Genomic DNA, 26,226 nt, shown 5'->3' with positions numbered 1-26,226 from the left:
AACTGGGGAAAAAAGTCGTTTTTAAACTTATCCTTAGACTGATCGCTGTGGTGGATAAAGGGTGTTTTTTTAGGCATATGGTTTTCAGGAAGAAATAATAAATACAAGTATTATTATATAAGAAATAATAAATTGGTAATAAATTTTCAAACGTCAACTCATTGAAAACCTCACTTCGGTAAAAAACTCTTTACAATACCATATATATTATATACAAGAGTAACTGACAATAATAAGACTAAAAACAGGAAACATTTATGTTATGTTATGTTAAACTGATAGTTACAGACCTTTTCTTCAGCACTAAACTTAAAATATGAAGCTGTTTTAGAAATTATAGATGACAATGCATCAATTCCGTTTCTTCGAAGACTAGCGCTTCAATTGGTTGAATATTAGTCAAGGAATATTCTCTGTGACAAAGTGCCACTTTGGCATTTTTTAGCAGCTATAAATCTTAAAATCAACAAATTTTTAAGCTTGAGTGGTGGCTTCAATGTTCAAATAATGATTGTAGAAAAACTTTGTATTTTTCAACAAACTTATTTTTTCGGCTAGTCAAAGTCAAAGCAGAGAGGTATTTTAAGTACGAAAACTCTATTGCTCATTATTCAAATATATCTTAAAAATATAAACTTTTGAAGGTCATCAAAATTACTAATTTTTCTATCATACTACAATGGTACAAGACTTGCAAACCATATGATGGATAATTTTATAAATACACCCTTTGTAATAGTGGCTAAATTCAATTGATTTTTTACTTGTTTAAAGCATTTTTTTTGAGAAACGCATAAGCTTGAATCTTTGTAATAAAAGCGCATTTTCAAATTAAATTCCATGCAGCACACGCCTTGGCATGTGTACACGTAATAATGCAGCAATAACGACGTGCAAACACAACCACGCACATATAGACGAAATAGCTGTGCATGTGGTGTGAGTGCTTGTGCAAATAGTGACACGAATTAATTACAAGCAACGCTATGAGACAACAAGCTTTGTGACCAACGGGCATAACATTCAACGCAGAGCACAGCACAACATAACATAGCACTGAGGATAATGATAAGCAACAACGCCTGTGTTTTGTGCAAATATCTATGCCTTACGAGCAACTGATTATATTTGTTGTTGTTGTTATTTGACCACGAGCTGTCAAAGTGTCAGTAGTGAATGAAAACCACGAAAGTCAACGCAATTTCTACTTATGCGTCGACCATAATTAATCGAGTCATGGCAAGGCGACCACGCAAGGTGGATGAGGAGAGAAATTCGAGCAGCCGGAGGACAGCCATAATAAACTGTAATAACTGTGCACAGATAGTCGCAACACAACGTTGGCTGATTTTCTTCAGATTTCACAGAGCCTCTTAGGAATTGTGAGCTACGAAGCAGTGATGCTGGTCAAATTATGCAAGCGATAAGACAACTTGCACATTCTATTCACTAGCGACCACAGCATTGATAGCATATCAGTAGAACTTTCGCTCCTATGCCACCCTCAGGGCTCAACAACTAGAGACACTAGTTCGTCAGTTGAGATTTCAACTATTTTGACCGCACTGCCGCAATTGCAATTACACTGTTACATATTATAAACATACCTCCGTGTATCTCATGTGGCGAATGAGATGTGTGCGTGAGTTGGTGATTGCAATCGACCTCCAGTGTTTACTTAAAATTCATGTGCACACACAATTACAAATTGTGTTTCCGCCTGTGCAGCTGCAATGCGCCCATAACACCTTACACTCTATATATTAATATCTAGTGAACATTGACTTCCAGGACACGTTTGCGGGTTTAATTTTATTGACCAATACCATTCAAGAATTCGTTAGGGCTCATGTGTTCCAATAAAACAGTTTTGAGTTCTTTAAAGTTTTGAAACCTTACTTTAGAGAACAAATGAATGAAACTCGACACTATGGCCTCTGAATTTAAAAACAAAGTCTTGCTGCCATGAAAAACTGTATGCTGATCTGATCTATATAAAATTCGACTAATTTTACAGTATAAGACATTAAATTAGTTTGGGACTAGGCCAAGTGAACAGAACACTACAGAATTTCGGTTTCTAACGGTCGTGCAGAAAACCTTTTATTTTTAAAATTTTATTAGCTTTGTCCAACTGGTAAAAGATCTAGAGCACCATTCCAATTAAGATTATGTTTTACTTCTTTTAAATCTAATTATAGACATACTTGTGTACACACTTTGGTATTTAATATATCCCAATAGATTGGTGAGTAATCGAAGTAACTTCATAACTATTACGAAGCATCATATTCTAGGCAATTCGATATGTTTGCTTTGTTTCGAAAAGTACATTTGGACAAAACACAGCACACAAAGGTTGTGTTCTTCTACGAATAGGAATTTGACGTTATTTCCAGAGAAGCTACTAACGTCTTATTAAATTCCCTCCCATCGAGATGGGTCCTATGATTCAAAACCCATTACTGGGTCGGACCAGCTCGAGACTCTAAGTTCTATATGTTATTATTAGTGTAATGCTAGCATAAATGTGTTATTCTAGATACTGTGGTAGATATCCTAGAAATCTCGACTATATGTCGATATACCAATATTAGAAGCAATCTAAGAAAAATTACATCTTTCTGGTAGGAGACTATGTTGGGGATAGCACAAAATGGTTTTTTTTAGAGTCCACGATTTTTGATACTTTTATATATTGGATTGCTTGCAATTAAACTTGTTAAACAGTATTTGAATGTAGTTTTCCGAAATGTGGCCATATTTGCGTATAGTAGTGAACTTGGAAAAATTACTTACAAAAATTATTTATAATATATTTCATTATTTCAACTTGAGCAACTTGCAACAAAAAAGATAAATATATCCCATAACCGAGTACTGCTATTGGAAGGTAAGAAGGAGAAAGATTTCAGCAATCCTTCACTCCATTCGGTTAAGCTGGGACTATTTTGCAACTCTAGGTGGACATAATTCTCAACACTTCCTTTAGTCATACGGTATATAAGGTAAATCGATTATTTTATTACCACATTACAGTATGTTATTCATTTTTTTATATTCCACATATACATCGATATATTGTACAATACAAAGTCAATTTCAGCGATGAAAATCAGAATTATCGAATGTGGTAGCTAGAAGACGATAGGTACAGATTCTATAAATTTTTTTATACTAACTCGCATTATAATAAGCAGGTGTGTACTGTTTTGAGCACTTTGAAATCAATGTTGACACATATCAGAAACACTATTTTTCAAAGGATACCCAATTAAAATTAAGCCATTTGGTAGCAATAAAACAATAAGTGATCGTGGTGGAATTTGTCATTTTTCCAATTCGAAGAAATGTTATCGTAGTATTGAATGTATATATATATATACTAGTGGATCCATACCATAGTAAGTCATACGTTGATGTAGCTACGGTAAGTATTTAATATTTTCATAATAAACATAATACAGTAAAAATATTATATACGGATAAAAGGGAAAACGTTATTGCCCATACATAGATCCACGGAATTGTACTTGAGGTTTAATTATTATTATTGATACAAATATTTGTCAATAAAAAAATGATGAATTTTCCATTTGACGTTTTACTGAAAGTGAGAAGAATTATTTTATTTTTATTTTTGGAATTTTTAACACATGATTATTTAATAACTATCCTATCTTTATAGTTAAATCCAGACTCCTTAATTTTACTAAAATCAGTTCAGTAGTTGAAGAGTTTACACCGCTGATATATGTATGTATGTATTAATGCTCAATCAAAAATCTGCAAATAAACGCCACATTTACTTAAATTTTATTTGTAAATAAAGCTCTCTTAAACCATCAAGCATAAATATTTGCAAATATTATGTAAGTATGTGTTTACTGGTGTGTTCATTCGTGTAATTTATGGTATTTATTTTGACTTCAGTGATGGTTATTGATTTCTGTTTGAGTTAATGCAATTGAAATTCAAAAAGGCAGCAACCGATTGTGGCTTTGACACGCACAGTGTTGGCATAAATTTACGAAAGTAGCTACATCCATACATATTACATATACACTGTATAACATATACGTAATACTCAATTTAATTAAAAGTTCATTTCAATAAGTATTTAACCAAATTTCAACGAATTATACAACCACAAATTATAAGCTTGTGAAAAATGTCAGTGATAAGGAAAATGTAAAGTTACAGGAAAAAAATCATGACAAACATTTAAAAAAGATTAAAGGATTTTATTTTAAAGTCGGGCTGAAAGTGAATTTAAAATATTGAAAATACTTTTAATTTTCAGGTAAATTTAATAGCTTACTGACTGAAGTTGGTACAGATTACATTGAGTGGAGTATTTATTAAATCAAAATTAACTATGGAACTCTATGTAATTAGAGAGAAATAGTTTGAAATTCTCTCCTCGCTAAGTTTCAGTTCTATTTCAGGGATGGTATTTGATAGTTTTAAATTGTGCTGAATTTAGTCCAAAAAATGTGCGAAAATATAGTTGAAAGTGAAAATTTAAATTCGAATAAATTTTCTATACTTTCTATAAAAGAGTAAACGTATTTTTAATAAGTGTATATTAATTTGATTTTATAATATATATTTTGTACTACTACTTATGTGTGGACAAAAATTAACAAATAAGTCACCCAGACTTAATAATTAGTAACATCAAATTTACTCCATAATATATTTACGTATTCATGGTGCTAAAAAGGCGCACCGTTAAATCAATGGTTAATTACCTAACAACGCTACCATAGATTTATGCTAAAGTTTTATGAGTTTCCCAAGGCCCAATTGACAATTCTTACCGAAACTCCTGTGTATTTAAATTTCGTTTGCTTTACCTGGAAAATAAACATTTTACTACAAAGAGATTTGCCTAAATTTTGGTTTTAATCAATTAGTGCTGACTAGAGTTGAAGGTGCGGAAAAATGCACAATTGTGCGTACTTTTCCATCACTTCTTTGTTCTTCTCTCAATAACATAACGATACAAGACAGCACTTATGTACTATAACGTGTACATTTGTTTGTTCCAGTTGATAATTCGATTCGCCACTTTCCAAGGTGTGACTAATTAAGCTGGCATGCCTCTACAACTTGACCGAACTCCTTTTATGTATGACGATTAAACCTACAAGTATTTCGTGAGAACCTACGGCATAGACGTCGCACAGTACCATGAAGTAATATGCAGGGTCTGATCCCAATATCGCTTTTCTGTGTGTGTTTTAAAGACAGCTAGGATTTTCTTTAAAAATGTTTAATAATAAGTTGAAAGAGTTCAAGACCGCTATAATATAACGATTTTCAAATTTTCTGATCAAGAAATATGGTCTGGTATGGTTTTTCAATGGATCAGCGTCACTCAGATTTCATATTGCTTTTGGTATTTTATCAAGTTACATAGCGTCTTTACTTCGCTCCTAAGTATATTTTGAAGTGATCTAATCAAAGTTTTTACCAAAAGTTGTAGCCATTAATGAGGAATAAATGCACTGTATTGAATAGGCTACTAAGTATTGCTCGTTATTATTATTATTACTTTTAGAATACTTATTTAATACATTTATTTTGGTTCAAAAACAGAACTTTACCCCCGTTAATTGGGATTTTGAGACAAGTATCATTCATATAGGATCATGATCAATAAATTTATTCAAGAAAACTTTTGGTGAGTGCATTATCAAGCGTCGTGGGCTTGGCATGGTCTTCAAGATCGCTGAACTATTTTTTGTAGGGTTACGTGAAGTCTACGCCGATAAGCCCGAGATGAGTGACGCCTTGAAAGAAAGTATTTGGCGCGTCATTGATGACATACGGTTCCTATTGCTGCAAAAAAGTGGTAGAAAATTAGGCCTCACGACTGGAATTTATTTGAGCTATCCGCGGCGATCACTTCCTCGGAATCATTTTAAAAACAAAATGGCAAACTCTTATTTTTCTAATAAAGCTAAATTCTTGGGCGTAACATTAAATAATGTTTATTTGATTTCTTCTTAAAAACTACATGTCTAAAATAATACTATTTATTTTACACCAGAGGCGTCATTAACACCGTTAAAAATCAGATTAAATAGCACTATTCATTATATGTATGAAATATGAAGACATCTACTTTAATATCATACCATACAAATATTCGTTCTTCAAGATCAACTGCCATATTTATAAGTTAGTTTATAAGCAAGTTTTAAAGTTGATAGAAAGTATACCAATACGACATCTACTTAAACACATTGAAAAAATAGCAAACAATTTACCGCGCGAATGAAACAATACAAATCCTTTAATAATTTTTCGTGATATACATATGTATCTACATACATCGACGCTCGTTATCGTTTCATCATTATTCATATTTTTTCAAAAACTCACCATCGTATCGGTGTATTCAATTAATTTATCCTCAGAGACATCATTAATTTTCTTGGCTTCCTTGAGCAAATCGCGTAAAAAGTTTTTCAGCTCATCAGCTTCAATGTAGCCAGAATTATCAGTGTCATATTCACGCCAAATCTGCAAAACACATCAAAAAGACAAACAAATAATAAGCAAAAAGTGAATGATAGGCAAAACAAATTACATAACAATCTAAACAACAACAACAACTATGAAAATTAATAGTAAAGCATAAGCTTAGCGTTCGTGATAAAGAGGCTTTGTGAACATGCAATGAAAAATGTTGGGGCAAATGAATGGACTTACAAGATAAGAAGTAGACGCATACGATAAGGTTAGGTAGTATGCTGTAGCAAAGAAAATTTTAAAGCAAAAGTTTGGCGGAAATTTAATATAAAGTTTTTGGTAGAAAATTTTTTTAAGATTTTTGTTTCCACTCAGCTACTCCTTTATCATTCAATATCATTCTTCATTCTGTCTATCACTCAGCGTTTTTTGTTTGTTCGGCAATTGCTTTCACATTTTCCTGCTCCATAAAACGTTTCGCATATCTATTTACTATTTTGTTATGTATTTAATTGCGCAATTCGTTTCCGGACAATTTGATATGCATTAATTTCGCAAAAGTTGCACGAAATATTGCGCATCCTCTGCCCGCAATATTTTAGCCAGCCTATTTGCTGTCATGCCTCTTTTGTGCGAATGTTTTATTTGGTCAGTTACTTGCCTGTCGTTTTTCTTAATTAACGTCATTTATTTGAATCAATGTCAAGTAGAATTATATTTTTTATCAATATCATTGTCGTGACAATTAATTGATTGTTTGGCAATATTTAAGTGAAATACATACATATTTATAAATAACAAATGTTTTCATTGTGTGTCCACGAAATGATCAGTAAGGAGTGATTGAAATTTAGGAATTCATAAAAAATTCAATCGTTTCTTATTTCTTTTCATTCTCGTTGCAATTTTTCGTATGGACATTCCAGTTTCTTTGAATGCCAGTATTTGGGACTGCTCCTCAGTAGTGAGTTTTGTACCGCGTGGCATTTCTGTGTAAAAACTGATTTCCTCCTTTGATATAAATAAACAAAGACGTATCCGGTTAATAAATTTGAAACCGATCTGAAACTAATCGCGCCAAACATGGAACTGTCCCATATACTTATTTCTCTTTAGCTAAGATTTAAAACTAATACTGCTCATCTACAGAAATAATAATTTCGTCAGCTAAGATTTTAAAATTAGTTATAACAAATTGTTACGTTTTTATTTATTAAGAGAAAGCAATATAGTTTTTCTAATTTTGAAAAATGAATCATATAAATCAAATGTGAAGGAATCAAAATTATAATCATGAAATATGCGGCGGAAAGGCTTGTTTTGTTCAAAATTTGATTTAAAAAAATTTAACAGTAAGGTCTAAACTGCCTCAACAAGCGAACCGGAATATAAAATTTATCTGCAGACAGAGGGAAAGAACTCCAAAATGTCCATTCAGGATTTTCACAAAGAATATTATGCCAAGCATTTCCCTACGACTAGTAAGTATAGGTAGTTTTATAAGTTTTAAACGACTAGTGTATTGAGGAAGACTTAACCTTATATCCCATCGGAACTGCCCTAAAGCAAAAAGTAAAAGTTGTTTTTAAAAAGACTCTGAATTGTCAGAATCAATTTGTTAACTAGGCTACCATACAACAAAGCCAAATTCCAATATAGTTCTAACCGAAGTTGTAAAAAGTGTTTTAGAAATACACGGATCTCTAAATTCTTTAGACCAACGTTTAACAAAACTGAGAACACCTTTTGCTTTCAAGACCATGGTATCAATATTAAGACTAAAACGATCAAAAACGTTAACCGAAGCTATAATACCCTTCACAGATACAAAGGTTCCTTCCAATAAATTGAGTCAGATCTAATTTCGTGAATCGGCAATAAAAAATAAAATATTTTTCCATACAGGCACTTTACTCCGATCGTTCAGTTTATATGATAGCTATATGACATAGCGATCCGATCTAAACAATTTTTCAGAGAGTATATTCTTGCTTTAGAAAATGACTCATGCTAAATTTCGTCAAGATACCTCGTCAAATGAAAAAGTTTTTCATACAAGCATAATATGGCAGCTATATGTTATAGTCATCCGATCTGTACAATTTCTTCGGAGCTTGCACTATTGCTTTAAATAATATTATGTGCCAAACTTCGTGAAGATATCTCGTCAAACGAAAGATTTTTCCATACAAGCACTTGATTCCGATCGTTCAGTTTGTATAGCAGTTATATGCTATAGTCTCCGATATAGTGGTCCGATATCGGGCGTTGCGACAAATGAGCAGCTGTGAGAGTGATAAAAGTGCAGGTACAAAATTTCAGATCGATAGCTTAAAAACTGAGGGACTAGTTTGCATATATATAGACGGACGGACGGACGGACAGACGGACATGGCTAAATCAACTCAGCTCATCATGCTGATTATTTATATATATATTTTATAGGGTCTCCAGCGTTGTGTACGTAAATATGTAACCAAATTTAAACATTTGGGCTCTAGTTACCACTAATCTATATATTTATATCCTGAACGGGATATATCAAGTTTGTAACACCCAGAAGGAAACGTCGGAGACCTTATAATATATATATATATGTATATGTAAATGATCAGCGTGACGAGCGTACATATGTATGTATATAAGCGAACTAATCTCTCAGTTTTTGAGATATCGCTCTGCACAAATCGCCAAGAAGCGGCTCATTTGTCGGAATCGCCTATATTATTATCCAATATTTTCAACTCTAACTAACAGAGAACTTAACATTTACTCACAGAACTTGCAATTAAAATCTAAGTGTAAACAAATGTATAACAGATCTTTAAATTAACACTTTTCGGCTATCAAATATAATGAAATTTTTTAAGTACAAACCAAAATACTTGCCAAATGTTTTGTCATTAAAGCTTTACTTAAGAAATCGGCTATCCTTAGAATTTTTTAGAGAGATCATTCTGAGTGACTTCGGCGTACATGTCTTACTGGTATTAATGATACCCTAGGTTATGTTATCGGTCGATCACAATTTAGGAGCTAACTTATGGTATACAGATCAAATAATGTTATTTAGATCTATAATTAGTTTGAATAACGATTTCTAGCTGGTCTTTCAACACTATCGTCTCACTGAAGTTAGATAGATCTCAAGCCATCAATGTGTAATACACAGTGAAGCCAAATACACTAACATATGTTTACAGTTACTTACTATTACAGGATGCGCATTTGAAGCATTAAATTAGAAAAAATAAGGAAAGCCAACTTTCTCACAAAGTTTTAATTTTACTGCCAATCTCCCATGACATTAGCTTACATTGGTAAATTTGTCTACTTACCGAATTAATCTCTTACAACTAATGACTAAAGCAAACATTTTCTATGCGTTTGTGTAAAGTTAGTAACTTGCGACCAGAAATTGATTGCAAAAGGTGCAACAAGGCGTATGAATAACGTAAGACCCTTTGGTGATAAGGGAAAAGGCGAATGAAAAATATAAGCTACATACAAAAGTGCAAAGTAAAAAAGTAATTTAAAGCAGAAAAGGTTCACATATACATCAGCACGTTTAGAGCACAAAATAAACTTTAGGAAACTCATGTGGTTGCACAGTGCTGAAAATGAAAGTGTGTGCGCAGAAAAGCTGGCTGTAAGAGAATACTCAATGAATGTAAGGCTTGCTTACAATATATACAGTGATATGTGTAAACGTCTATACGTTTCCCCAAACCTTTTTTCTACATGTTGCCTTACTTTGATTTCCATTCTGTGTATTTAACAAATATTTTGCAATGAGTGTTAATTGCTTTGAGCGACTTACCTTCATAAATTCAACACTGGATTCCAGTGGATTATCGAAACGAAAGAGCAAAAGGAAATTCTCCTCCATTGGTAAAAGTTGAGCAAGCTGCAAAGATAAAAGGAAAGAAATTTAAAAAACGCAGAAAATACCAAAAATTGGTAAAACGCAGAGCGTGTAAGTAAGAAGTATAAAAACAAAAAATCTTAACCCAAACTTATTCTACTGGCTTCTTTCTTCCCTGTTTACTTTTATTTTTACAACTTTTTTACCGATTTTCTTTTATTAATTCTTGCCTCTTTCACTATATCTACTTTTTAATATTTCCTCTTGATTTCTCTCCATCTCCACTACACTTAACTTGGGCTTAATGAAAATGTAATGTTGCAGAAAAATCTAAGAAATTCTTCTCAAGCGCAACCAAATTCGTAATCAAATTGAATTCGCAGTCAGCACTGCAATTTGTTGGCGGCAAAATTGCAGAAAGAAAATTGTCATCGTCAGCATTAGAGTGCTGCAGTTTCTCATGCATACTGGTGTATTTTAATATGAGCCTGTCAGATGTTTACGGTAATATTGGAGGACGTTAAAATTGAACGCTCAAGGTGCAATCGAACGTGATTTAGGGTGACTCAAGCGCCAAAAACGTTTAAAGTAAGCGCTTTTTAATACACATAAAATAACTAGTACAAAGTATTAAACTTATTTCAATATTGGCTTTCATTTTAAAAAACTTCTTAATAACACTAATAATTTTCATAGTTCATAGAGTTGTATATTTCCTTATAGACTTTACCTACTAATACCGCAAAAAAATTACAAAGATTTTACATTCCATAACTATGTTATCTGAGTTAGCTGATAAGTCAATAATAAACCATAACCTTAAAAATTTCTTACACGGAAATAAAGTCTCTCAGATTAAAATAGATTATTTTCGATTTGATAACTACGAATAACTTTTCCCTTTTAATCAAGTTAATTAAATTCATTTTTCCACCAACGCCATAACATATCATACAGCAAAATATAGGTTGCTTTATATCGAAGTAACCAACAAATTAATGCACAATATTAATTTTATTATCTTTTTTATGACATTTTTGAGCCCTTTTGGATTTATTCATTCTAAACGAGCTCTAGGTTATCATTGATCGAGGTAGAGTTTTCCAGGCAAAAAAGTGGGGAAGCTATGGAATATGTTGGCCATCTCTGCGAACCATGTGACAACAACAGTCGTTATTATTTAACAGAAAGAAGTTTGAAAATGGATCGCTGAGGCTAGTAACAGTTATTGAAATTAATTTATAAGGTAAATTATACCACCAGACCAATTTATAAAAAAAACTTGCAGTTATAAACGTCAGGTTGAAATTGAAACTTTTATATTAATTTAATGCTAAAACATATTATATTTATATTAATTTAATGCTAAAAGATGTTTCTATACCCTGAACTGGTATATTAAGTTCGCCACGAAGCTTATAACACCCAGAAGAAAGAAAGAAACCCTTCAAAATTTATATAGAAATGAGTAACGTGACGAACTGAGTCAATTTGGCCATGTCCGTCTGTCTGTATATACGCAAACTAGTCCCTAGTGGTAGGCCTTTAAAAGTCTTGAAAAAAGCAAGCACATTGCCCGAAATCATAAAATATTTTTTCCATAAAACCAGCCTGAAAATTTAAGAAAAGTTCATTAAATTCGAATTAACTTCATATTTCGGTTATTAAAAGGATAAAAATCAAACTTCTCACTAAATGTATACGTAATTGTTTCGAAGCAATTTGCTGTTCTGCTTGGCGGATCAGTATGTATATTAGAGCAAAAATTTTACTGTCTGCCCTTTCTCCACAGCACTCATTACGGAGAGTGTTTACGGATATAGTGACATAGAATTTTTGCAGCTTATACAAATTTACTAAAATAATCATCAATTACTCCGTGTCATCATCAGCTTCACTCTTATCTTAAAATTACAAATTAAATTATTTGATTTTAGGCAACCTACTATTATGTTATGTCATGAAAGCACAAGGTAATCATTATTAATTAAAATGCAATGAAAATCTCACAAATAATTTCTATGTCTCGTTTGGTATTTACATATTCGAGAAAATTGTATTTCTTGCAATTAACTTAAGATGGGAAATTTTGTGCGGAGTTAATTGGTTTTTCGAACTCTTCATACTTTGACTCAAACTATACCAACTATCAACGAGGAAATGCAGTCAATTGTAATTGCTTAAATGGATCAATCCAGTGCCATACTAATTTCAATTTGCGAAACCTATAACAACAACAGTAACACCATCACAAATTTTATACCTCCAACAGAAAATTAACCCCAGCTATAAGTACTAACCGCAGCTGCATACGCTGCACACTCAAGAAGAACGTAAAAAACTAACTGGTAATCTTTTCCACTAAAAAGCATATAAATTTTTAAGCTCATAGCTATAATTGCTTAAATTCCTGCAATTAGAATTACCCACATTTTCCTGGCTTGCATATTTTGAGGCGTTAAACAGTCGTCGGTAGTGTAAATTGCTCAGAGGCGAAACTGCCACAACGGAAAGTGAAAAATTCATAGAATATAATTCCACACATAGTTTTGTTTGTGTGCTTGTGACTTGTGCTGTTGTATCTAAATGCGGAGTTTCCATTATACAACGGGCATGCATGTGTGTAAAGACAAAATTTTTATTATTGCTCTTGTTGGCATTCGCATTAGTTACATTGAAATATATGGTAAATAAAATAATTAAGTTTGTAGCATAATCTTAAATTATAAGTTTTAAGGCTTCTTTCTAAAGTAAAAATCAGTTGCAAGCACTACCCAGGCAATGGAACACTCGGCCAGCTTTTATTTTCCAACCTTATAAAGAAGACATCATGTTTTTTAGTACCGAAGAAAATTCAACAAATATTTAACAAGGAGAAATGATTTTTTTTGCATAATCTTCCTTCAGTTCCTCCCATAATACCATGCCTGTCTGTCTGTGCAAGCGATAACTTGAGTAAAATAAAGATATATTAATAAAACTTGGTACACATGTTCCATGGCACCAAAGAGGTCGGTATTGCATATCGACGTAATTGAACCACTGCCACGACCACAAAACGCCATTAAACGAAAACATATAAAATGCCATAACTGAGCAACTAATTAAAATACAAAACCGTAATTTGGTGCAGGAAATGGCATTAGTCAGGGGCATATTTGAGCTACAATTTTTTTTTAAGTTGGCATTGCCCCGCTCCTAATTGGTTTAATGTACATATCTTAAAAACTTACTGATAAAAATTCCTTTTGGTACCTCTTCATACACTGTGAAAATGGGTGAAATCAGATGATAAATGCGGCAAAGCCATTAAACCTCACAATGGAAGGGCTTTAAAGGAAAAGCTATAAGAATTGTACAATGGACGTGGCACCGGCCACCTTTAGCTGAAATACTTAATATTATATCTCCGGAATTACTTGACTTAATCTGACATGTGATATTCCTCAAACATTCTTATTACACAATATAAAAATGGGCGAAATCAGATAAAAACCACGCCTAATTTCCATATAACAAACTTTTAAATTCTATCTTATTCTTTTAGAATATTCCAACAGAGTCGGTAAATCGAGCAACCGTGAATCGCATTCGCGCTCCGTTTACTCGAGTGGATAATCCGCATCCTCAGAGTCGCCGTAGATTGCTTACCGAAGACGCTAAATCCAACTCGTGCTAGAACGACCATCAGGCGCCTCGGCTGTTATATCCTCATAAAGCCTCTGTCTGATGTGATATATTTGCAGAGAGAATATTGGTCCATATTTCTCCAAAAATGAAATCGGTTATAGTGTTACAGTCAATGCTTTTAATGACTTTTTCGTGCCTGAATAGGAGGATGTTGATGTAAACGACCTTTGGTTCCAACAAAACTACACTAACCATACAGCCAACGAAATAATCAATTTAGGTCTCTTAAATCATGCGATTTAAAACCGCTTGACGATTTTTGTAGGGTTACGAGAAGTCGTTTACCTACGCATATAAGCCTGATAGATTGACGCCTTGGAGGAGAGCATTCCGTGCGTTACTGCTGACATACGACCTCAATTGCCGCAAAAAGTGGTCGAAAATTAGGCCTCTAGGCTGGAATTTATTCGAGTCAGTCACGCCGGTCACCTGCCCGAAATCATTTTTAAAGCATAATGGCAAACACTTAACTTAATAGTAAAGCTAAATTCTTGGCCATAACATAAAGTATATGCGTTTTATTTCTTCTTGAAAAACATACATCTAAAAAAACACCTTATGTTACCAGCTGCAATTTTTTTATTTAACTGTGTGTTCAGTATAAGTATATATTTGAATTGTCTATTTTTATATTATATAATAACTGCTACCCTTATTCGCACTTGGTAAAACAAAAATCACAAAAGTGAAATAATTTCTTTTAACATGTATTTAAACTTGTATTTTCCCCCTGCATTTGCGATTAAAAATTCAATGTACATTTTTTTCCATTATTTCTCGTACTAATCTAACAAAAAATTAAACTACCACTCTCATTACCAATTTCACTGTGGTTAATGATTACCACAGGCAGCCAACGAGCGCAGAATCTTAAACATAATTCAATTTCAAATGACAGCGGAAGAATATTCAAATTTCGCCAAAGTTAAAGAGAAGTCGAAAGCAAAATTGCGCAGTTAACACTGCTTCCCTGTGCTACTCAGCGGTCTCTATACATACCTTATACGTGAGTGCTTGAAAATGTGCGTGGTAAAAAATTTGCATATGCATTTTAATCGGGGTGACAACTTTCGACAGGAAACCGCAACGTCACAGCAGCCGCGCATTTAGCGGAAATACGTCAACATATTGTCAAACTTTGAAAATTTGCCCCCAAGAAAGTGGCTGTGAAAACAGAAGTCAGTCGTAAGGATGCTAGCATGCAGCTGAGCTGGCGCAATGTGATGCACTCAAGGCCAAAACAGGATATGAAATGCACGAAGTGGCGTTGCAAACAATTTTTCTCATTGAGCCCTACAATAGCGAAAGGGTACCAAGCGGACAGCGGGGAGTTGAATTGCCTTGTGTGTGTTGAAGTAAGCAGTAAGTTGCGAAAAGTGCGGCAGCGGTAATGAAAAAAGTATTTAGGGTGCACACTAGGAAGCTGCCAAGTTTAAAAAAGTTACACAAGAAGAAGATCCACTTGGAAGGGTGGAAAAAGAAACAATAATTTGCATTTTTCTGCATTTAGTAACGCCAAGCGTTACAACAAAGCCGGCTGACAGCCAACTTACAGCTGCTTACAGCTAAAGTTTCGCATGATGGAATTTTAAAATGCAACACATTGGCTGTCAAATGAAGTTTCCCAAAAACCGTAACCAAGGCAGAACATTAGTCGGTTGAAGCGTATTTCTTTGGTGTTATCAAACATTATTGTCGATTGTGAAGTAAATTTTGGATAACAGTAAATGTATTTTTTTTTTAAACTAACTGAAAAAAAAATAAGGTCACGCGGGTTAAGTTATAGTTTTAAAGTTGTTTTAACATAAACCGTGCAAGGAAACTAGAAGAAAAACGATATGCATTCGATAGTGTTTATTTAAAATTGATGCGATGGTAGCTGTGGATTCATTCCCAATAGTACAAATTTCAATACAATTACAACACTCTTTTACTTCAGCTTACGTAGACTTTGCGTTTTTGAATGTTCAAAAATTTTCTTCGTATTTGACGTCAGAAATATTTACAGTTTTCCTATCGAACCATAATTTAATTAAATGAATCTATTTTAAAAATCTACAAAGACTAAAAATATCTAAAAACAGATAAAGATTTGTCGAAATATTTTATCGCTGTAACATACATTAGTGAACGAAAATTTATATTTTCTTTTGTAATCTTCAGTTAAAGACAGTTTTGAAATTTCTATTATTTAATTATTTTAAAAATGATTCGGAAATCAAATTGAATAGCGCCAAGAGATTTTCTTGATAAGATCCAGTTAAAATACACCACACAAATTTCTAAAACCTCCATCCCAGACTTAAAGCTTTTCAAATTGTCCAGACCATATATATTTCTGTGCTTTTATCTATCGATTATGGATAATATATATTAACTATTATATGTAAAGCTAACCTAAATATTTTATGAAAAAGCCTTTTATTTGGAAATATAATATCACTGCTTTTATTTTCTCGAATAACATTAGATCCATCCAAATGTATTTTGATTTCTATAAATCTATATTTATCTAAATTCTTTCATACTTTGGGTAACCCAAATTATAATTTCCCTATGCAACTTGGTACATGGGTATAAATTTTGGAACTGCTGTTATTGGCCATTTTGAAGCGAAAACTGAAGCAAATAAATTAATGGAAACAGAACGAAACTAAGGCATGTCGCCACGATGGTCAGGGTTAACTTGAAGTTATACACAACACTGTTATTTTTTCAGTGTGTAAGTGCAACGAAGGGCAACTGCTTTGCTGCTTTGTTGTAGATTGCAATTTTGTAGTAACTTATTTAGTTTGAAAAACGTGTAATAAAATTTAATCGCCAAGCGAGTCCTTTATGAATAATGTAAAGATAGTTGAAGCACAAAGCGAGAAGTAAGAACTAAGCTAGCTACGGGAAAATTTAATATTTTTGCTTTTTTTATTTCTACTAGAAAAGTGTATCCAAAAGTCCAAAAATACTGTTTACTGTCAAACGATATACTGTATACGAGAAGTTTCTTTAAAATTCGACGAAGCGTCTTCAAAGAAAATTTATGAAAGTCGTATATAATATTAAAGAGGCAACATTCCAGTATAAACATTTTCTTCAGAAAATAACGAATATGTTGAGATTACATATTCCATTATCAAGAGCGGAAGATTACTTTGAAATTTGCGAACTGCTAATATGTGAATAATTTCGTGCATAATTAAACAAACCTATTTTCTAATTTTACGAAAAATATATTTACGTATAATATTTAGTCAATATTTTATAACTGTGGAACGAAACACAATACCTCTTGCTTCCAAAATGTATGAAAATAATAAAACTAATTTATTAGTTTTAGTCAAACTGTATCGGCCCAAAAACACATTGATATCGACGTCAAAACTATCAGCTCATAAATTCAGAAACCCTTCTACCCTTCATCAAAGAGTAATGCATTTTAACATTTTTTCGGATTTTGGGATAATAGCATTGTTGCCCCATTTTTCTGAAAAAATGTTTCGAGGAAAACTAAGTGAATGAACAATCAGCAAATAGATAATTGATGGAGAACATGGACTAACCCGATTTTTAGTGTGAACAATATAGTGCGCTATGCTTAAAGGTCGTGTTCAATGTTTTTCACCCAATATTCAGTAATATTAATTAGCCACCTCAACGTAGCGATTTGAGGTAATTTAACTACTGATTTATGGCTTTAAAGCTTATTCAAATATCACAAATAATATGAAGTCAGAAACTGACAAAAAAAAGTCCTCGAAATAATAACAAGAAGATGATGAGTAAATTATTTACTCTCTATGAGACGTGAAAGTAGAGATGTGCTTAAGGATAGATAGAACTTAATTCCGAAAGAATTTATGGTGCAGAAATCGTCTAGGTTAAATACATGGTTATCATCTAGCGATTCGACACTTAACTGAGTCTAATATAAAATAAAATAACAACCATAATTTGACATTTAACTAAGCCTAATATACAAATAGTAATAAAAACCATAATTTCTGACAGTAATATTATTTCAGCAAGAACCGAGCTGAGCTAAAATTTTTTCTAATGCAAAAAAATTTAACAACAGCTGCTTACGAGAACCATTTATCTTTGCAGAATCCGCTATACTCATACGCTATGTTATCAAAGACGCACACCACATATTAAAGAAAAAGACCAATAATATCATAGACGTTATTATTTCTATAATTATGTAACTTTACTAACAATTTATAATTAGCAGTGGTGGCAACTTAGATACAACAAGTATGAAATGCGTGGCAAGGTGCGTTGACACACAAAAATTTGTTTTCTACTCGTGTCAACGAAAAATTCTAATTCACATTGTTTGTGAAATTTTCATTTAAAATCTACGCATCAAATCAATGCAATAAATAAAATCATATTCACCTCATTACTGTTCATCACCGTCTGACGAACAGACACACACACACTCGAGCTCGAAGGCGCACTAATTAAAAGTGACACGGGTAATGCGTCAAAGATATATGTGGCAACTGTGGCACAACAACCACAAGCTACAACCGCAACCACAACCACAAGTGTGTGCGTGCAGCTGCGCGCAGCCGAGAGAGAAAAACAAAATAAAGTTAGGCGAAGGGAGGCAGAATAGACGCAACAACAAACTGTTGAGTAATGAATGGCGCAGAAAAGTCAAAAAGCAGGTTCAGAGCGGGCGAACAATTGCATGGGCTCACGCAATGATGCTCGCACATTCATAAAAGTGTAGTTAAAATAAATTTGTATATACATTAGGGTGTCCCAAACGCCGCAACACACTTTTTAGGAGCGATTTTTTGAGATATACAATATAAATTTTTAAAATTTTGAGAATTAGATGTTAAAAAAAACATTCAAGTTTTAATTTTCTTAATTTATAATATTTCGAAAACTTTCGACTTGCCTTAAGCATCTCAAATGGGATACATGAGGTATATGTATGAGGAAGAAGTCAACCATATAATCGGAAATCATATTTATAGGGATTTGGGCTTTTGGCATTATTTTTAAGAAAGCTTGTCCACTTAATTTCGTTATATCACAAACACTGCGTGGAGACTAGATAAAGGTCTTGACTGATTGCATTGAATTTCGACATTAATCAGGTATACTCGAGAACATGTTTCCAATTCTATCAATATAAATAACACACTATTATAGTATTATATATAAAACTCAATCAAATCGTGGACCGATTTCATACAACTTCGGCACTAAGCTGTAGTATTTTGTTAGCAGACTTGTTGCTGCCACCGAAATACAAATAAAGCAACAAAGTTTGTAAGCAACACGCTTTTTATCGCTCCTAAACCATTTTCTTGTTCTCTACATCGGTTTTATATTCCCCCTCATCCACGTTGTTTTTTCGTTGGCAGCAGCGCGATTTATTTCTTTGTTCGCCCGTCAGTCTGGCAGTCAACACAATGCATTTTGTATGCAGCTGTCACTTTGACATCTTGTTTGTCATACACTTTCTTGGCACACTGTACGCGCGAAGATTTTCTGTTGCGTTGCTTTATTTGTTGTTTTTCTTGTAACTATTTTGATTTAGTGCGTTTTGGTTGTGTTAACATGGTCTGCTGCTCTGGTGCCTTGGCCCTAAATTAATTTAGTCCAATATATTTTGATATTTGACTCACGTTTACCAAATTCAAAGGCGAAATTTTATATTATGAAATTTATTTTAGAGTGAGTTGGAAGATACTTGTTAAAAATTGGTATAATCAAGTCGCGTAAGTTGAGTAATTCTAAACTTTTATTTATTGTTTTATATATAGTATTCCCCGTTTGATTAACCACTGATTAAACCTTTTGAACTACATAATTGTATTGTACTTTTTTAAGTCAGTAGTTACGTAGGTGTGGAAATGTTAACAGACAGAAACGGTGTACGAAAGTTCTAGAGAGATATGCTGTGACTTGCTGATAGTTTCAACAAGATAGAATATAAAATTTAAAAATGCAAAAAGAGACCTAGATACTTACGTTCATAACATTTATGAGTTTAGCTGGCAAAATTTTTCGAATCTAATAGAACTAAATTCTTTACCTGACTATCATAAAGTCCGAGTAGCAAAAGTTCTAGGGGGAGAAAAATGTGGATTCCAATGAACTGACGACTGACTAATCTTTCTAAATAAAGTACCGGCAAAATAATGAGCACATTTAATGCTACATAAAGCTTGAACAAACTTATTGAGTATTAACATTGTAGGTTTAGAAATACAAAGTTGCTACTGACCAGATTTCAATTATCAGCAGATTTTAAAATTAAATTTAGATAACTTCAGTAATATCTCTCTAATATGAAATAAAGGTTTGTACTCGTAATACCAAACAAATTTGAGAACAATATATATTAAGACTAAACAAGATTTCATGTTGATACTCTCTATGTCTACAATAATTTTTAAGCTACAAAATACTTGGATAAATAGAAGAACTAAATTAAAGGAGTACTATAGTTGGATTGGCTTAAACCTAAAATACTTTGCCAATGATGTCATGACTTGGAAAAAATTTCCGTGCGGGAAATTCAAACAAAAATCCTTTTTGATGACCAAAAGTTCACCTTACAGACTCACATTATTTGTTTTCCAAAGAATAAAAGCCAAAGAAAAAATTATTTCCAGCTTTGCATAGCAATTGCTTGTACAAGTAGATTTTGGGGAATCGTGATCATCGAAAATTCTCGAGCTGTTGGAAAATTAGTCGAATAAGAAGTTCTCATTAAAGAAAATTCGTAATTAGAGAAATACTTGGACCCCTTTTCTAAATGAGCAAATATAACTATAAAAGTGCTATACCCAATGTGACAAGTTAAGGAAAAACCATATTGATATTTTTTTATGAAAGGCTCTTCCATTGTCCTTTTGTCACACGCTTATTTTGATAAGGATTTATTTATATTTGCATCGTGTGCACTTAACACATATATATCCTGTAGCATATATTATCCACAACTCACTCGTTATCACGTACACAAAAAGGTAACCATTGAAAATCAAATAAATAAATAATTTCAGCGTCTTTCTTTTAGTCAATACAACAATGAAAGGATTTAACAGGACGCTTTTGTGTGCAATGCAAATGGAGCGTTGTATGTCCAATAATGGCTTATTATTGGTTGTGTGTATTGAAGTGGGCGGAAAAAATTTTGAAATTTACAAAAACTAAATACTTTAACAGCAAAAAAAGTATGGTAATGCAAATTGGAGAAGAGTAAGGTCGATCAATGGTGCCACTTTTGTTGAATAGTATTTTATTGCCATATATGACTTCTTCAAATACAATACATATATAGTACCTATATCGACATTTTAAACTATACCGATAATCACTTAACTATCAAATATAGTATTTAACTTAGAAAATCAATTTAATACAGTTTTCAGAATAGTTTCAAGAATCCCACTAAACAAATAAATTATAAATAACACTTTTCTGTAAGCAGTAATAGATGTGCAGGTAGCGCTTTTATTTAGATTCAATATTTTTACTTGAAAAGATATCGATACCAGACCGATAACAAAAGCAAACTATATCTAAATAATTGTAATTTATTGTTTATTTGTAATCAAAAATTAAATAATTTTATCAAATATATTTAGGTTGAGCAACACAGATGCATAAAGTATTAAAGTTTTTAAATTAATCAATAAATTTTTGTTTTACCTTTTTAAGCGCAATAGACCCGATGTTAAACATCAATATACATTTTTATATACGCTTAAATAAATGTCTGGTTTTTTTATTTTCAATGAAGTTTGCTGCTGAAAATTTCAATAATACATTTTGTTTATTTCAAAAAATTAGATACTATTTAAATAAAAAAGAATTAAAAAAAATTAAATTAATTCCACAAAAAATACATATATCTTCCTAATATTATAACTAATATATTTATATATTTTAGTAATTACTTCAAAGAAAAATTAATTCATGTTATTTTCTATTTTTTTCTTGGGATGGCAACTCTAATACTGCTAAAAACTTTTCGCAGTAGGCCGATAAATAAACACAGAGAGGATATTTAAGCAAATAAGTAATAGAAAATACAAATATAGCCCACATAAAAATACAGTTGTCTCTGATTTACTTTGTACGCACTTCATTTAATCCATTAAAGCTTAATAAACTGCAAACACTACTAGGCGTATAAGTAACCTTTTCCGGTTTGCTTGCACATGACAACGCCGCGTACATATATATTACCTATAGAAGGATATTACTGTGTAGCATTGTATAATTTTGATTTGTTAATAAGTGAACTGTTACAGTTACACATTTTCGGTCCGGCCTTTTAAGACCTATTTTGTTCTACATTTTCGAACTGTCAGCAACGCATACATGTCTTTTGGCCGCTGGGCTTATTCGTTGCTTAGGCGAAGAACATGTTTCAAATGTTTACACACATGAACACAAAAATTATATCAATTCATTGCTACAACTTCTTAAGCAAAAAATGGATAAACTCCTGAGAAAACACATTAAAGCGACAATAAATTTGCATGCGACATCAAAGTGATTACGCTAAACGAAACAAAAAATTGTTTTCAAAAACAATAAAACCGAGGGACTTTGATTAATATGTAAAATAAATTGGAAAAAAGGTAACTTAATTCTCAGCCGCATTGGGAAGGCAAATATGCTTACAAGTGGCAAGGCACCTTCCGTTCCCGAATTTCAACCTTTATTATGTACTCGTACAAATTCTTGCTCTTTAACTTTTTGTCAGTCTTTTTAAACTTTCTTCTTGCTATCTATCTCAAAGACCTTCATTCCACGCTTACTCACTTCAGTTCTTCACATTTTCTGCTTCACCACTTCACTTACCTCTCTAATGTCAATTTTGCCATCCTGATTATCATCGTAAGCCTCCATGAAACAAGATTTCAGCTCCTCAAGCATTGTGTCGGTGACAGCCTAAAAATGAAAAAAAATAAGAGAAGAGAAAAGAAGTTGAAAAAGTGCACCAAATACATTAAACAGTTATAACAAAGCCGAAAGTATGTATGTATTGAGAAAGGATACTTGAAAGTATGCGCCGCAGTGAAGCCCATAGAAATCAATGCAGGCTTAAAGTATGATAAAGTGGCAATGCTGTTAAGCAACACAGTGAAAGCGCCGGCTTCTCCGCCGCCAACATGCTTGACTGGCAAAAAATGCTGAGTGCTTGAGAATTGGTAGAGTTTCTTTTTATTTCCCGCTCTGCGATTATAACTTTTTTGCCTCAATTTCCAAGTTGAAGCTGTATTTATGGAAATAAGCGAGATTTTTATGCGCAAAAATGTTTAAATACAAGTATGTACATATGTAGTATAAGCCTGCATTATTTTTTTAAATTATGCGAAATATATTCTAGAGCGAACTAGTGTAGTGTAATAGCAGCTTTTTGTTGTATTATAGAAAAAATATTTTTAAGTAGAGTGTGCTAAAATTTTAATTATTTCTAAATACAATATTATTATTATGAATTTCGAAGGCGAATAACAAATGTTTGAATTCTAATATGTATTATTCCACAAATTTTCACCAAAACTTAAAATCTGCATATTTTCAAATTTGATTTTATATTAATCGGACCAACGAAACCACAATGCGCCGTACCGAACATTTTATCATATTAGACTATGTTCACAGGAGGACTTTTTTTGTCGCCCAAACCTGTTTTTTTAATGTCTGTAATCATATGTATATCCATAATAGAAATGCCTTAGAAAAGGTTAGATATGAATAAAAATTACATAATCAAAAATATTTTTGTGCACCGAGTACATGAAACGTACAAGAATTTGAGAATGTGATATGAAAGAAAGTGCAAAAAATTGTCCAATTCAAGGGTCTCATATTCCGAAAAGATCAAATAAAAGTTTGATTGTAATGTTTTTCATAAAGAAAAATAATATGTATTGATCAAAAATAATTAATAAATATTTAAGCTCTCTTTTCATGTGTGAACTTACTTCTGGACTAATATCAGTGGCATTTGCACTCGATACAAATTCGCGCAGGAAGCCATCTAATTCTGTGCCTTCAATGTAACCGTTACCTGTAAGAATGACAAAACATAGAATATGAATAAAAAATTTTTTAAAATATTTATGGAATTAAATATATAAAATAATATTAGAATCAATCATTCTAATTTAGTTACACCAACCAATTGCAATATTTTTTCTATACTCACCATCTTTGTCGTAATGTGCCCACACATCCATAAATTGATTAGCCGACAATTTTTTCAATTCACGCGATTCCGGATCACGATATTGGCGCATGAAATTATGGGCCTTCTCGATTTGTACGCGCTTTGCGGCAGCTGCGGCGGCAGCAGCTGAAGCGGTAGCTGCACTGGGTGACTCCATAACTTAGAATATGCGTAATTACCTTGTTACTGTTCTAAAAATAACTATTTCTTTGATTAGGGGTGTGAGTTGCGGGTGTAACGGGGTTTTCTTTAAGCTTTTCTTAAAGTAAAGATCTGTAAATATAGAAAAACTAGTATATATAATATAATATGAGTTAAAGATTTAATTTGTTTACAAAAGAATGAACAAGCAAGGAAGGGCTAATTTCTGGTGTAACCGAACATTTTATATTCTCGCAACTTGCAACAATCACCTTCAGGTGTTGGCAAAACTCCCAACATTCATTTTTCGACGAAATCGTAAAAGAATTACAACAAAATTTGGTATCTTATTAACTTTTATGTACATTATATATTGCAGACTCACATAGTTTCTTGAGGAAAATATCCTTTGGGATAGGAAATTCCACTTTCATTCTGGACTAATAAAAATCATAGGATTTTTGAAATCCAATAGGATGCCAATAGGATGTTTGAAATCCTTATAAATCTTATCAATTTTCTGATATAAGATATAATATATGGGACCTAGGTAATATTTTGACCAGATTCTATCAAGTTTTGGTATTACGACATATAATTACCAGGTTAACCAATATATAAGGTATAAAGTCAAGCGGATATTTGAAAATCCGTATATTAGGTATATGGGGACTAGAGAATGTATAACCCTGATTTTATAGATCCAAAATTTTGACAGATCCGATTGGCGTAGCACGCAGGCGTTCGTATTGAATAAGGTGTTGACGCCACGTAGTGTATAATGGCGTGGGCGCGATGATCCAGTCCTTTTTGTTGCTTGATGGTGTGGTGGTGTCGTCGTGTGAGGTGAGATACTTTGAGTGTTCTCAAATGTGGTGGGTAGTGTTAATGTGTGCCCGGTTTGAATGGTGTATATACGCGAGGAGGAGGCTTAGCTCATTTAACCAGGTATATGGTGGATAAGGATAGTATTGACCAGTTTTTACCCATTTCGGCAGAAGGGCATGATGTCACCACAAAAATATTTTCTCCGATTTTCAATACGAGAATCAACAAATGCAAAAAATACTTATTTTCTACAAGTTTGGTTGATTTAGATTCAGCGGCTTGGAAGACATGTCCTTTATATATTTATCAGGCGAGGGCACGCGCACAAAATTGTAGCCCAAAGGTGTCTCTTCCTACTGTGATCCTCTGTACCAATCTACAGTTTTGTCTCTTAGTTTAGTGCTTAGTTATGGCACTTTATATGTTTCCGATTAATGGCACTTTGTGGGCGTGGCAATAGACAAATTTCACCCATCTGCAATACCAACACTACTTGGGTGCCAAGGAGCACATGTGCAAAGTTTCATTAAGATATTTTAATTTCGCCTCAAGTTATCGCTTGTACGGGCGGACGAACAGACAGACAATCACTCGGAATTCAACTTTAGTTGCCATCCTGATAATTTATATATATATATACTATATAGCTACATATCTTTATATAATAAAAAAACCGTTAGGTGCACAAAGCTATTATACTCTCGGTTGCAACATATTGCAAGAGTATAAAGATGGGACTTGGGACTTAAACATTATATTTTTCCCAAATTTTATATTGAACCGCACTGTCAAAAACTCTTAATTTTATACGTCGGCTGTCAAAAAAACTCATAACCAAATTCCTGCAGCGCGCAATACAGTGCCTCTACCATTTATATGCTGTCACTTCTGTCAGTTGCAAAGATGTGCAGGTCGTAAGGTTGACAGTTAGTGTGGTGCAAAAGCAGAGTAAGTGATAAAATTCGAATAAATCGACGTTAAGGTACAAAAATAAACAATAAAACCA

General features: G+C 32.7%; 1 protein-coding gene across 6 annotated transcripts in view; it reads right to left on the bottom strand.

The window, feature by feature from the left end:
- Cbp53E (Calbindin 53E) overlaps positions 1-26,226 on the bottom strand; it is a 155,397-nt gene that overhangs the window by 98,200 nt on the left and 30,971 nt on the right. For 5 of the 6 annotated variants that reach the window (XM_070107829.1, XM_070107830.1, XM_070107828.1 and 2 more), the window contains 5 exons: positions 24,231-24,524; positions 24,007-24,092; positions 22,877-22,966; positions 10,304-10,390; positions 6,394-6,534 (listed from right to left, as the gene is read on the bottom strand). In XM_070107829.1, coding sequence (XP_069963930.1) covers positions 6,394-6,534; positions 10,304-10,390; positions 22,877-22,966; positions 24,007-24,092; positions 24,231-24,408 — 582 coding nt within the window. In that variant the 5' untranslated portion in view covers positions 24,409-24,524. Of the gene's footprint in view, positions 1-6,393; positions 6,535-10,303; positions 10,391-22,876; positions 22,967-24,006; positions 24,093-24,230; positions 24,542-26,226 lie in introns of all 6 variants that reach the window. The other variant, XM_070107831.1, reaches the window with a different exon arrangement.

This window comes from Bactrocera oleae, chromosome 4, assembly GCF_042242935.1.
Source record: "Bactrocera oleae isolate idBacOlea1 chromosome 4, idBacOlea1, whole genome shotgun sequence".
In the NCBI taxonomy this organism is placed as follows: domain Eukaryota; kingdom Metazoa; phylum Arthropoda; class Insecta; order Diptera; family Tephritidae; genus Bactrocera; species Bactrocera oleae.
Note: the sequence above shows the minus strand (reverse complement) of the source record. Positions and strands in the feature narration are given on the sequence as shown.